This window comes from Babylonia areolata, chromosome 6 (assembly GCF_041734735.1).
Source record: "Babylonia areolata isolate BAREFJ2019XMU chromosome 6, ASM4173473v1, whole genome shotgun sequence".
NCBI lineage: Eukaryota > Metazoa > Mollusca > Gastropoda > Neogastropoda > Buccinidae > Babylonia > Babylonia areolata.
The window spans coordinates 49103806-49118593 of record NC_134881.1 but is presented as its reverse complement, the minus strand read 5'-3'; the positions used below and the strand labels follow the sequence as shown (position 1 = coordinate 49118593).

The 14788-nt window shown below is 42.5% G+C and overlaps 1 protein-coding gene across 6 annotated transcripts in view; it reads left to right on the top strand.

Annotated features, from left to right (window-relative positions):
* Positions 1-14788, top strand: part of LOC143283115 (uncharacterized) — a 551198-nt gene that overhangs the window by 474917 nt on the left and 61493 nt on the right. For all 6 annotated transcript variants that reach the window (XM_076589238.1, XM_076589242.1, XM_076589241.1 and 3 more), the window contains one exon: positions 11305-11399. In XM_076589238.1, the coding sequence (XP_076445353.1) occupies positions 11305-11399 (95 nt within the window). The remainder of the gene's footprint in view (positions 1-11304; positions 11400-14788) is intronic.

The following is a 14788-nucleotide window of genomic DNA, read 5'->3' as shown; positions in this document are numbered from 1 at the left end:
ACTCATGTGAACTAGTGGGGGTGCGTCTCGAAAAACCTGACGGAATTTCACAAAAGCATCGTGCTCATCAATGCCTATGTTCACCCAGGAACCTGCACAAGAAAAGAGGATTGGGCCTTTTTAGAGGAAATAGAGAACGAACTTGGAGACTCAGTCATTATCTGTGGAGACCTCAATGCAAGATCGAAGCTCTGGGACCAGCGGAACACCAACCCACAAGGACTCGCACTTGAAGGAATGATAGGGGAAATTCTTCTTAGCCCATTAACAACCACATCCCCAACTCGCCTTGGAACAAGACAAGGGGACAGTGACAGTGTGATTGACATTGCTCTAACATCTCCAAAATTCAGAGCAGAAATGAATGCAGAGACGCTTCCACACCAAGGCAGTGACCACCTCCCGGTAGTTTTCAGTCTACAGAAACTGTCAGATAAACGCTGCATGAAACCGCGTGATCCATTTCAGTATGAAACCAAAGAGACAACCGTCATCGAAAAATTAAGACGCAGAAGAAACAAAAGAACGGCACCGAACAGGATGCAAACTATTCAGCCCCCATGGTGGAATACCGACACAGAGAGAGCCTGGACAGAAAAACATGCGGCTGTCAAACTTTGGCAAAAAGAAAGAACAAAACCATCTCCGGACAAAGATATTGAAACAAAAATGAAAGAAAAAACTAAACAGTTTGAAACCATTGCTCAAGAGGCCAAAAATGACAAGTGGAAACAGTTTTGCGAGGCACTCAGTTATGACTCAACATTGACAGAGTTCTGGCAATTTTATCGTCGCATGGAAGGGAAAACGTGCACAACAACAACCCCAGACATGGTAGACACTGACGGAACCAAGCTTAAGACAAACGAAGAAAAAGGATCTGCCCTGCTCAAACGTTTCATACAACAGAGCGATCAAAGAAACTTAGATGAGAAAAAGAAATATGTTGAGGAGTTAAACCAAACCCTTATGCAGACTGGACCTGATGATGACTTGACAATAGATGATCTAAATGAAGCAATAGCTAAATGCAAGAAAGAATCAGCCCCTGGCCCAGACAAAGTTCACTACTCGGACATCAAGGAACTATCGGAAGAAGACAGAAGCAAACTTTTCAATCTATATCAAAACAGTTTCCACAATGGACATGTGCCGGAGGACTGGACACACAGCTTCTTAAAACCCATACCAAAACCAGGAAAGGACCATCATCAGGTAAGCGGCTACCGGATCCTAACCATGCAAAACATTGCTGGAAAGCTCATGGAACGCATGATGGCCAGGAAACTTGCAAGGGATCTTGAACACAGGCGCATTCTCCCTTCAAATCAAGGTGGTTACAGAACAGGCAAGTCCACATGGGAAAATGCAGCTGCTTTTGCATATGAGGTGTATGAAGGATTTCAAAGGAAAGAAGAAACACTAGCAGTAGCAATCGACCTTGAAGATGCCTACAATAAAGTCCAGTTTGCACACCTCATGGAGCTGCTACTAAGGTATGGAGTAAGTTTGACACTGACAAGATGGATAGCAGCAGCGCTTCAGGAAAGAACCGTCGTCCTATGCCTTGGAGATTGGATGTCCGCACCTTCTAAACTATCCATGGGACTGCCACAAGGGTCTCCGCTCTCTCCTGTCCTCTACAATGTCTACACGAAGGGCCTTGCAGACTTAAACAACAATGGAATAGCTCGGGTGCTTACTCTTGCGGATGATGGCCTGGTCTTCAAAACTTCGAAAGATGCTCAGGAAAGAACCAAAGCCGTCCAGAAACAACTAAACAATATTGCTCAATGGTGCAAAGACACAGGATCTTCCATCAATCCAGCGAAAGCCCAAACGTTGCTGTGCACCCTCAACAACAGAACCGCAAGCAAATCACCACCTTCTGTGTCATTCGATGGGATTCAGATCGAGAAAACTGAATGCCTACGCTACCTAGGAATACACTTCGACAGGATGCTGACCTTCAGAAAACATACGGAAAATACTGTTCTCAAATGCAAAAAAGGCCTTTCAGTCTTAAAGGCAATGGCAAACAAAGTTATTGAACAACGCCACCTCTTCCTGCTATACCAATCACTCGTCCTCAGTGTGATCGACTACGGACTTGGGCTAACAACACCGGCTTAAAGCAACCTCTTAAAATTAAAAAGAGTTCAAAATGAAGCTATGAGGCTGATCCTTGGAACATCAAAAGACACGCCCACAGAAACCATGCGATACCTGCTTGACCTTCCTTCAGTGCAGGCCAGAAACAAGTTAGAACAGGTCAAGACCTACTTCAAAGCATTAGAAAACCCTCAAAACCCACTGCATGACACAGTCAAAGAACCAAAAGGCAGTCGTCTAGGACGAGGAAGATCATGGATGGGGCAAGCAGAAGACACAATCCAGCTAGTATGCCAACTACAAGACCTGAAAGAAACAAAAGAATGGGAGAAAAACCCCGAAAACCTCAACCATCTATTCAACACAGCCATTTCACCCAACTCTAGGAAGACATTGTCAGGAATGGCCAGAGGGCAAAGCTGATGCGGAAGTGAAGCTACTCATAGAAGAAAACAGTAAAGAAGAGGACATCATCATATACACAGATGGCTCAGTCACCAAAGACCAATCCGGATGGGTATTCACTGCGAAACAAAATGGAAAAACAGTTAGGGAAGAGAATGCTGCCTACAAAGTCACAACCTCCAGCCTAACGATGGAAGTTGAAGCTGTGACACATGCCCTCCAGTGGCTATTGTCCATCCATACGCCCGGAAACCAACATGCCATGATTCTAACCGACTCAATGAACCTCATACAGAAAATTGAAAACGGAATGGGAAGCCCAGAGTGGCATAAGGCAATGCGCAACTTTCAAATAAAAAAACTCACATGGTCATACTGCCCAGGACGTGCAGGAGTTAAGGGAAATGAGCGAGCTGACAGACTTGCTGGTAACGCAACACCAACAAGTGGCCTACATCTAGGAAAATCGGAAATCCTCAGAAAAGTCAAAGAATATCAAAAAGAACAGGTACAAGGCCATCACACCATCGATCGCCTCAAAGAAATAAAAGCAGAGAGAGGGAGCGGCCGTAAGTCTAACATGAAAGGTAGAGCACGATGCTTCGCAAATCAAACGAATATCGGCATCATTTCCAAACCAACATTGCGCAAAACGGAACAGAGTCTCTGTGGGCTTTTCCAAATACAATAGACTGAGCAACACACTAGACGCCACGTTCTTGGCATCAGAGATCTTTTCCCATCCCTCTTGCGGCCAATCAGTGGCAGCCTCTGTGCGTGTGTGTATGTGTGTGTTTGTGTGTATGTGTGGGTCTGTGTTTTTGAGTGCGTTTGTGCATGCGTGAGAGTGTAAGTGTACACAAGTGTCAGGAGAGTTCTGTGCATGTGTACGTGTGTGTGTGTGTGTGTTGTGTGTGTGTGTGTGTAAGGGGGAGGTGGGGGTGCAGGGAGGTGAGGTAGAGGATGAGGTATGTGAGTGTATGCATGCCTACACTGTGGGAGCAACAGGATATTGGAACGTATATATTATATATATATCTTTGTTTATATGTGTGTGGGGTTGGGGTGGGAGATATGGGTGTGTGTGTGTGCTTGTACAAGTAAGCGTTCATCTGTGTGTGTGTGTGCGTGTGCGTGTTTGTGTGTGTGTGTGTGTGTGTGTGTATGCCGTGGAAGCTGCGATACATAGACTAGAAATGAGTGTGTGGAGGAGGGGGTACAGGAGGTGCAGGGTAATTTGTGGTGTATGTGTGTGTGTGTGTGTGTGTGTGTGTTGGAGCTCATGTACGTTTATATGTATTTGACTGTGCTTTCATATCTGTGAAACTGCGTTTTTGGGGCATATCTGTTATGCATGTGTGGGTGTATGTGTGAATGCGTGTCTTCATGTTTTATGTTTATTTGCTTATTTATCATCATTGTTGTCTTATTTATTTGATTATTTGTTTATTATTATTGTTTTATCATTATTTTCATTACTACTACCTTCCTTTTTAAAAAAAATTATTTATTTATTTATGTAAGCTTATATTTTGTTTGTTTTTTTCTCAAGGCCTGACTAAGCGCGTTGGGTTACGCTGCTGGTCAGGCATCTGCTTGGCAGATGTGGTGTAGCGTATATGGATTTGTCCGAACGCAGTGATGCCTCCTTGAGCTACTGAAACTGAACTGATCAAAGATCACATCAGCATAAATTCTCGACATGCCAGCATCTACATCAAACGATAACAAAGCGTGAATCCTGAGGAAGGAAAGATGGGGAAGGGGAAGGTGGGGTGCCTTCAGAGAGAGACCGCTGCACAGGAAACATTCTGGCATTAGCATAAGTTGGTGGGCTGGCAAACTGGTTATGCCATATAGCAAACGCAGCTGGGCTCAGTGACTGAGTCAAATGACTAGCAAGGCAGAGGGACTGGGGTGGGTGGGGTTTGGGACAGTGTCGGCACGACCTCAAAGGCTGGACTTCGGACTGGATGGAGAAAGGGAGATAAGAAAGGAGGGGAGTGAGGGGGGAGGGGGAGGTGAAGGGATGGGGAGGGAAGAGGGACAGAGAGTGTGGGTGGTAGGGGTGACACTACTGGCATACTATAACAGATGTATCAATCTTTGAATGAAAATTCACAAGTAGAAATGAACATTTGAGTCACAGAGAAAAAAAACTTTTGATATTGTTAACTTCTTTTTTCTTCCATACTCTCTCTCATCCCCTCTCCAAAGTACCTTGTTGAAGTAGTTATTTTAGAAATATAAAAACATATCAGTTCTGTTTCCACTGTGTGTCCTGTTCACCTATGTGTTTGAAGATGAACACTCACAGCCTTTATGGAGCAATTCTTGCTCAATGAATTGAATGGATGAAGTTTCACCTAATCTGTGTGACTACGAAAAGTGCAGCTGGGAGTCTGGACAATTTCCACAGATGCCAACAGTAAACAAGCTTTAAATTAAGGGTCCTGAGATCAGTAATCAGATACAATCTTTCTCTTTTCTTGACAAATGAATGTTGATTTGTATATGAAAAATAACTGATATATTCACCAAAATATGAAAAGAGAAAGTAAAGTGTATTTTCATTGATATTATCACACACACACACACACACACACGCACACACACACACACACACACGTGTGTGTGTGTGTGCACATTTACATACAGGCATGTACTCTAATGCATAGATAAAGAATACAAGGATGAATTTGTAAAATAATCTAGACAGAAATTTCCACATAACCCTCCTCCTGATGTGTTCAGATACAGGTACGATGCAAAACAAACTGTGACATGAAGAATTAACAAAGGGTTACATAGTCTGTTCATCAGCACATGAAAAAGTATGCCACACCTATGTGTTAGATGATTAGGGAAGCAGGTCTTGTGCCAAAAGACATGACTGATGTCGTGTACAGTTTATTAGATTGTATATGTGTCTATGGAATGCTGGGATAGGAGTTAAATAGGCAGAACGATGTGTTGCTTTTACACTCATGTATTAATACGCACACAGGTGTCACACAGACAGAAACACACTCTCTTTCTTTCTCTATGTCTCTGATACTATGTCTCCACCTTCCGAACACCATGTTAGCCATTGTATGTGCATGCATGTGTATATGTACTCATGCACACCAAAAACAAACAACAATGCAAACCACCACACCACACCACACTGCACCACACCTGACCACCCTGCACCACATCACACCACCCTGCACCACACCACACCACCCTGCACCACACCACTCCACACCACACCACCCTGCACCACACCACACCACTCCACACCATCCTGCACCACCCTGCACCACACCACCCTGCACCACACCACACCATCACCCTGCACCACACCACCCCACACCACACCACCCTGCACCACACCACACCACTCCACACCATCCTGCACCACCCTGCACCACACCACCCTGCACCACACCACACCACCCTGCACCACACCACACCACCCCCTGCACCACACCACACCACACCACCCTGAAATAAGTGGCATGAGAGTAATGCCACTGAAAGGGCGTGAAAGATGGGTCAGAATCCCCCCTCCCATTCCCCTACACACTCCTTCAGAAACAACAGTGAAACCCAGCCCAACCCAGAAGCAAAATTTCCATGCAGCTATATCCGTTTCAATCAACTCCACGCAATATCACACACCAAACCACACACAACACAATGCCATATTGCATCAAACCACTCTAACCATTTTATTTTTTTCTATTTTAGAGAGAATGAATGAATGACTGAACAAACAAAAGAATGAACAAACTAAAATTTGTTTTTCCAGGGTATTGAGATCAGCCCTGGGGTACAAAATTAAGAAAGAAAGGTACTAGAAAAAAAAAGAGAAAATTGAAGTTGGAAGAGAGAGAGAGGGGGGTGGGGGTGGGGTGGGAGGAGGGGGCGAGAGTGAAGAGAGTAAATAAGAGAAGAGAAAAGATTAAACAAGAGAAGAGAGAGAGAGACGGAGACAGAGAAGAAAGAGAAACAGAAACAAAGAGAGAGACAGAGAGAACACTGAACACTTTAATGTCAATAGCTTTACAGCCCTAATGACATGGGGGTTCATAATACAAATAACAACATGCATCAATAGTAATAATATTGATGAAAACCAAAGCCAAAACGAAATCAATCAATCTGTGCAACAAAGTGCAGTTCAACCATCCATTCAAAGTAATGGCATGTAGTGAGAAATAAAAACAAAAACATATATAAATGTATAACATAAATATTTTCCATATGAGAATGACAACACAGATTTCACTTTTCACAATGAGCAACACCTGATACTATTTTATTATTGTTGTTTTTTTCGTCGCATGTTGTTCGCTTCGGCAATATATTTTGCAAGTGACTGTAGTGCAGTTTCCTGATTTAGATTAAGCACTCTAAAAATATCTTCATTCTTTGCTAAATTTGTTTTAAATACAACACATTTTTCTCGAATATCGTCATAAGCTTTACAACTAAACAAAAAAATGTAATTCATCCTCCCTTAAATGACCGCACATCGGACAAGGGGAGAGTAACGAGGGCTCAGTCTGAAACCACTTTTCATAAGCATTCAACCCAATCGTTCTCGTTCTAAATCTGGCGAGACTTGTTCGGTGCCACTTGTTTGTCACGACTGTGATATATTTTTCTGTTTGAAATATACTTTAAAAACTATAAAACCATCTATATTTCTCAGTGCTTTCCGTTTTACAGTGCCAATTCTGTTTATATGAAGCAATTAGCCTATCTTTGAATTCTGAAACAAATCCTTCTACACATCCAACTCCCTGACACATCCACACAATCCCAAATCCATTTACAGTTAATGTCTTCTTTACAAAATATACCCAGTTTTCCTTCCCTCTCTCATGTTCATTTACTAACATTTCATACGCCTGCTTACATAATCTCGATGTGGGTAGCCTTATTAATTTTAACCAATATTTTATACATTTCACACATGATTTAATGTATAATGGGTATCTACCACTTTCTCCATATAATACAGTATTTGAAGTATGTAATGGAACATTTAAAAAACGTTTAATAGCTAATGTATGTACTTTTTCTAAATCTTTGTTATCAGAAAGTCCCCAAATTTCGGCACCGTATGTTATCATTGGTTCTATTTGAGTATCAAAAAGTTTCCAAAATATATATGAATCTATCGAGCCTAACTTACGTAAACACCTTAAGATTTCTATAACCCCCTTCTTCCCCTTTCTACAGATCTCTGCTACTGTCCTTGTAAAACTCAGCTTAGTTGTAAAAATCATACCAAGATACTTATAAGCATTAATTACCTTCACTTCATCAGTTCCATAGTGCCATCTTTCATATCTAGATAGGTAACCACCTTTTCTAAACACAACTACATTTGTTTTCTCAAGATTAACTTTTAAAAATAATCTATCTGCTTCTTGCTTTAATATGTTCAGCTGATTTTGAAGTCCTATGGCCGTGTCAGACAAAAGAATTACATCATCTGCAAATAACATGAGAAACAGTTCAACAGCCCCAGGGATCATTTGAATCCCATGTCTTCCTTTTTTCGTTATCTCTCCTGCCAGTTCATTAATAAAGAATGAAAACATCATAGGGCTCAACAGACATCCTTGTTTTACGCCACGTGGGCAGTCAAATACATCTGAATATACACCCTTCTCACGCACACACGCTAAAACTGCATCATATACACCACGCAGTGCCATATAAAGCTTACCATCAACACCAGTTTTACGTAACACATTCCATAAACTATTTCGATTCACAGAGTCGAAGGCCTTCTGAAAATCTACAAAAGCAACATACAATTTTCTATTTTTTAATAAATGTGTTTGTACAATTGCATACAATGTGAAAATGTGGTCAGTGGTGCTGTAACCTGATCGAAATCCAGCTTGCTCTTCAATAATCTTTTCTTCACGTTCAGCCCATTTAGTTAATCTTCTATTTAAAATGTAAGTGTAAACTTTACTAATGATACTTGTAAGTGCAACTCCACGGTAATTATCTGGAATATTTGGGTCTCCCTTTTTGTGAATAGGTATGATAATCGATTTTGCCCAATCTGTTGGAAAGATTCCATCATTGAAACATCTGTTAAATAAAAACACCAGAAAATCAACAACATCTGTATTTGCCTGCTTTAACATTTCACTCAATATTTTATCTGGGCCTGCACTTTTACCTGGTTTTAAATTGTTTATGCTATCAATTACTTCCTGTCTGCTAATTGGGTCATTAAAACAAGGTTCTTCGAAATCACCAACCTCCTCTACTACCTCATCTTCTGTTTCAGTGTTAGCATTACCTACAAATACACTAGAAAAATGGTCATACCATTGCTGAGCACTAATATTATTATAAACAAATGCCTTTCTATTTACAGATCTTACTGTTGCCCAAAACAGATTTGAATCTTTGATTGATGATTTTAATTTCTGTAACCTTAGCTCCTCAAATTCACGTTTCTTTCTTCTCTTCAAATAAACATATTCCTTCCTTTCCTTTACAAATGTTTCTTTACGTACTCTTTTATTCTCTTCAGTTTTACATCTCTGGAAACTTTTAAGAAGGCCTCTGACAAGTCTTTTCTTCCTCTTACACTCATCATCAAACCAATCATTACATTTCTTCTGTCCTCTACCAACTGTTCGAATCATACATGCAGCTGCTCCATACAATGCACATGAAAACAATTTGACACAGGCATTAACATCAACATTTAACATGTTATAAGCATTCTGTAAACACTCCTTAAACTGACAACTGTCCAACTCATCCTTATATACATGCACATTTTCCTCAGACCACACTATCCTTTCTTCTCCTTTTTGAATTGAGTCAGATTCTCTTTCAGTACTTAATCCATTTATGAAGGACAATTCGACTGGCAGATGCCATGAAAATAAACTGTCACCAATACATAAATTACAACTATCTAATAAGCAGTCAGAAACAAGAAAATAATCAATGACACTACATCCTTGGGGAGAAACAAAAGTAAAATCGCCGTCTCGATCCCCATTACAATAACCATTCAAAATTACAAGTTCAAACAAAAAGCAAAAGTCCAACAGGGATTTCCCAAAATTATTTATAGTAACATCCTTTGAACAACGTGAATCTCCCTTCACATTTTCCCAATCCAGATCAAAAACATTAATACCCATATCTTCACTTTTGGTCTGCTCACAACCTGTACGTGCATTCAAATCACCACAAACAATAACATACACATCCTTATCTTGCACAACAAGAGAGATGGAGAGAGAGACAGAGTCAGAAGTTGCATTACAACATATATCAAAGAAAATGGTAAGAACAAATGTACAATACATGTACAAATGAGTATGAGATACATGAAAGAAAATGTGGGTAATATGGGAGAGTGGAAGAGGCATATTCTATAACTATCCACAACTCAGAAACAATACCAGGAATAAATTGCAATCAGCAGTAGCATTAAGAATGAATCATAGTGTTTTCAAGTTCTTCATGAGATGTTCACAACTAATGTTCTTAAATGCATGAATGTTTTTATTAATGAATTTTAACAGAAGATAACATCACATTCCATAAGTATCTTCCTGAATAAACAACACAAGACTTGAAAATATTGAATCTTGTGAGTGGTATCATAATCTTGGGTGGATGATGGATTGGGTTCATTACAAATTTGCTTCTTAAAGAAGGAGGATATTTAAATTTGTGTAATCAGAAATCAGTAATGATGATTTAAGAAGAATAAATTTAATGGCTCTCCTTCATAGACTCAGTAGTGGTTTGAGAACAATGTCACTAGCTGATTCCCAAATAGTTGATTTACGATTCAATGCAGGTATAGAAGAACAATTTTCCCCAAAGCAAATTTAAGAAATGTTTGACTTTAGATAGTTAATATAAAGAGATGGGGGTTTGAAGAGTGATTCTGATGCTTTTATCTAATAGTAATGATTAAATATTTGTTGTTGTTTTTGGGGGGGTGATTTAATTCAAACCATTTAAGAAGTTGACCAATACTCTTTTGTAAAAGTGAAGTTACTTTATCCAATCTAGTGTAGTTAGTATGAATGGTTGTGTCATTGGCAGTCATCTGTTAAGTACAGAGGTAAGTCATTTATATATATGCAGAATCAAATTGGCCCCAGGAGAGAGAGAGAGAGAGAGAGAGAGAGAGAGAGAGAGAGAGAGAGAGATCATACATAAACATTACATGCTTATTCTTTCAGAGAAGAGAAAGCAAGAGAAAATAAAATAAACTACTAAATTTAGTAGTTTATAAAAAAGAAACCTATTGTCTTTGGCAGATAAAAAAAAAAAGAGTAACATATTCATGTTCACTCTGGTAAAACTTCAGCAATGTTTGTGTTGAACCGCAAGGCAATGATAATTGTATAATACATGTCTGGAGCACATGTTCCTATACAGACCTGTGTTGAACCTCAAAGCAATGACAGTTGTGAACTACATGTATGGAGCTCATGTTCCTATACAGATCTGTGTTGAACCTCAAAGCAATGACATTTGTGAATTGCATGTATGGAGCACATGTTCCTATACAGATCTGTGTTGAACCTCAAAGCAATGACAGTTGTGAACTACATGTATGGAGCTCATGTTCCTATACAGATTTGTGTTGAACCTCAAAGCAATGACAGTTGTGAATTGCATGTATGGAGCACATGTTCCTATACAGATCTGTGTTGAACCTCAAAGCAATGACAGTTGTGAATTGCATGTATGGAGCACATGTTCCTATCCAGATTTGTGTTGCAGGAGCAGTGAAGAAGCTGCTCCATGGGGTGTGTGAGGAGAAGGGAGCAGTGGTGAAAGAAGTCCCCATCACACTGCCTGTCTCCTCCCCACAGCAGGTTAGCGCTTGTGAAGTCAGCCAGGGAGGGAAGAAGCAATGAATGGAGAAAAGAAATGAATCAAGAAATACAAAAGAAATAAAGAAGGGTTCCTCTCTGTGTTGTCATCTCTCACTCTAGAAATAACAATATTCTTGTGCTCTGATAACTGCATTTATTCTCAACAAGATATCTGCCCTGTCCGTACTACTTTTTCCTCGGGACTTCCGGTGAGTGACTATTCACACGAAAGCCGTGTACAATTGCACGACATCTCCCTCCTTTGAGATTGACAAATCAAGCCGCTCGAAATGGCTTGCGTAATTATTTGTTTAGAGTTCGTATTGATAACCGAGGATGGGAGGATACAGCGATAAAGCAACATTTTGCTTTCAAAGTTCATCCCTTTTAGTCTCTGTAGCGGGCTGGTGTGACGATGGTACGGCCACTGCGAGACGTCCGTACTTGAGCTTCCGGACTGCTGTTGCCCTCTGGCGGTCATCCTGATGGTTGTCCCGGTCGTGGTCCACTGGACGTGGCTCCTGGACTGCATGCGTTGCCCTCAGAAAGCGGCACGGCACCCTTGGTTGACGAGCTGCCTGGGGATGCTGGGACAGGACCCTGGCTGGAGACTGGACGTGATGCCTGGACTTGCTGAGGCTCGGTTAAGTATGAGCCTGCTCTGGTTGTAGTCGGCCCTCTGCATGCTGCTCGCTGAGGCTCAGTGGAGGATGAGCCTTGGCTAGTTGGAGTTGGCCCTCTGCACGGATGATCATCTTTCATCTTGTCACTGGATACAGGGTTTTGGGTAGTGCATATGGGCGGGATTGTTTGGACTGGGTTGGGGTAGGGTGGGGGAATTTCAGGCTGTGTGAACGGCCTGAGGTGTCTTCGGTTCCTCCGGTACTTGCCGCTTGGAGTCTGTACTACATAGGACCGTGGTGCATACTGTTCTTGCACGATGGCTGGATTTCCCCAGGTTTTCTCGTTGTCGAGCTTCTGCAGGACTGTATCACCAGGGCAAAGTTCTTCTAGTGGACGTGCTCCATGGTGACGATCAAAGCAACGTTTGTAGCTTTCTTTGGCTGCTTTGTCTCTGGCTGCGACAAGAGATCTGTCATGACTGAGGGGGTCAAGGTTGATGGGGAGAGTGGGAAGGGTTGTCCTTAGTTTCCTTCCAGATGCCAGTTCTGCAGGACTGACACCAGTTGCTGCGATAGGTGTATCTCTGTAGATCAATAGAGCTAGGAGGGGATCAGGTTGAGAGAGAATCCGCTTTGCTGACTGGACCGCTCGCTCGGCCTCGCCGTTTCCAGATGCGAAGTATGGACTTGATGTCTCATGCTTGAAGTTCCATGATTCAGCGAATTTCTGGAACTCAGAAGAAACGAACTGCTTGCCTTTGTCTGTGAGTAGGACTTCAGGTATCCCCTGGTGCGCAAAAATGTTCTTCATCCGTCCAATCACCTCTGCCGAAGTGATCTTTCTGAGGTAAGCTATCTCAATGTACCTCGAATAGTAGTCTATCAGGACTAGGTAGTTGCCTCCCTTGAAGTCAAAGAGATCTGCCGCACATTTCTGGAATGGTCTCTGTGGCAGTTCGGTGGTGATCAGCGGTTCTTTGCGTTGAGTTGGTTGTCTTTCCTGGCAAAACTTGCATGTAGAGACCAACTGCTTGATGCGCTCGTTGATGAGCGGGAACCAGACTGAACAATTCGCACGTTCCCGGCACTTGGTGATTCCGAGGTGTCCATCGTGAATCCTTGCCAGGATGTCTTCTCGTAGACTGTGTGGAATGACGATTCGGCTTCCACGTGTGAGGAATCCACGATGTTCGCTCAGCTCGTTGCATACTGCATACAGGTCACGCAGACTTGGATCAACATCAGATGCATGTTCTGGCCAACCTACACGTGTGTAGTGAAGTGCTGCTTGCATGACACTATCTTTCTTGGTTTCTTCTTCGATCTGCATGAGGCGCTTGTCAGATGCCGCCCACTTCCATGTCATGTCCACGCTGGCAATGTATGCGTCAATGTCTTCCATCAACTGTGTAACGTCATCATCACTCTCTGGCCCTTCACCCGGCTGTGGACTCCTCGAAAGTGCATCTGCAACTACCAGCTGTTTGCCTGGTACATACTCAGCAATGACGTTGAATCTCATAAGTCGCATGAGCATGCGCTGACACCGCAGTGGTGTGTCATGAAGATGTCTTGAGTTGATGAGAGGTAGGAGGGGCTTATGGTCTGTCTCTAAAGTGAATCGATCCAGGCCCATCAGATACCGTTGGAAACGCTCGCATGCCCAAACACCAGCTAGCAACTCTTTCTCTATTTGCGCGTATCGCTTCTCTGTAGAGTTCAGTGTCCTCGAACAATATGCCACTGGCTTCTGGTTGCCATCATGTTCTTGGAGGAGTACCGCTCCAAGGCCGTACGAACTTGCGTCACAGCTCACTCTCGTCGGCTTGTTGGGGTCATAGAAGACCAAAGTGGGAGCAGTTGTGAGGAGTTCTTTGACTGTGCGCAATGCCTTCTTCTGTGGAGCGTCCCAGGCCCAACATCTGTCTTTCTCGAGGAGTTCTGTGAGTGGGCGCATGATGACAGACAGGTTCTTGACGTAGCGACCAAGGTAATTGATCATGCCGATGGCTCTTCGAAGCTCAGACACGTTGCTTGGGTCAGGCATGTTGATAATGGCTTCAACTTTGGCTGGATCTGGTGAGATTCCGTCCTTGGTGATGAGATGACCCAGAAATTCAATCTCCCTCTGCCTGAACTCACATTTCTGGCGGTTCAGCTTCACGTGAGCATCAGTCAGCTTCTTCAAGACGCTCTCGAGGCCCTTCTCATGAGCATGATCATCAGGGCTGTGAATGAGGATGTCGTCGAAATAACATATGACGCTTTCCTCGTCCCTGAGGATCATTTCCATCGTTCGCTGGAATATCTCGGGTGCCGATGATATGCCAAATGGTAACCTCTTGTAGAAGTACCTTCCACACATGGTTATGAAGGTGGTGAGCTTGGCTGACTCAGGGTCGAGTGGGATCTGCCAGAACCCAGAAGTACAATCCAGTTTTGTGAATACGGTTGACCCTGACAGTTTGTGGACAATATCCTCCAGTGTTGGCAAGATGTACCTTTCTCTTTTCACAGCTGCATTGAGTTTCTTCAAATCCGTGCAAATGCGGACATCGCCGGACTTCTTAAGGACCGGAACCATTGGGCTACACCAGTCAGTAGGCTCTGTTACTTCCTCAATTATTCCCAGCGTCTTCATTCTATTGAGTTCTTTCTTGGTCTTTTCAATGAGAGGGAGTGGAATTCTGCGTGCTGTGTGCAAGCTGTACGGCTTGGCGTTTTCATCCAAGATAATCTTGACAGGAGGACAGTTCATCGGTAAGT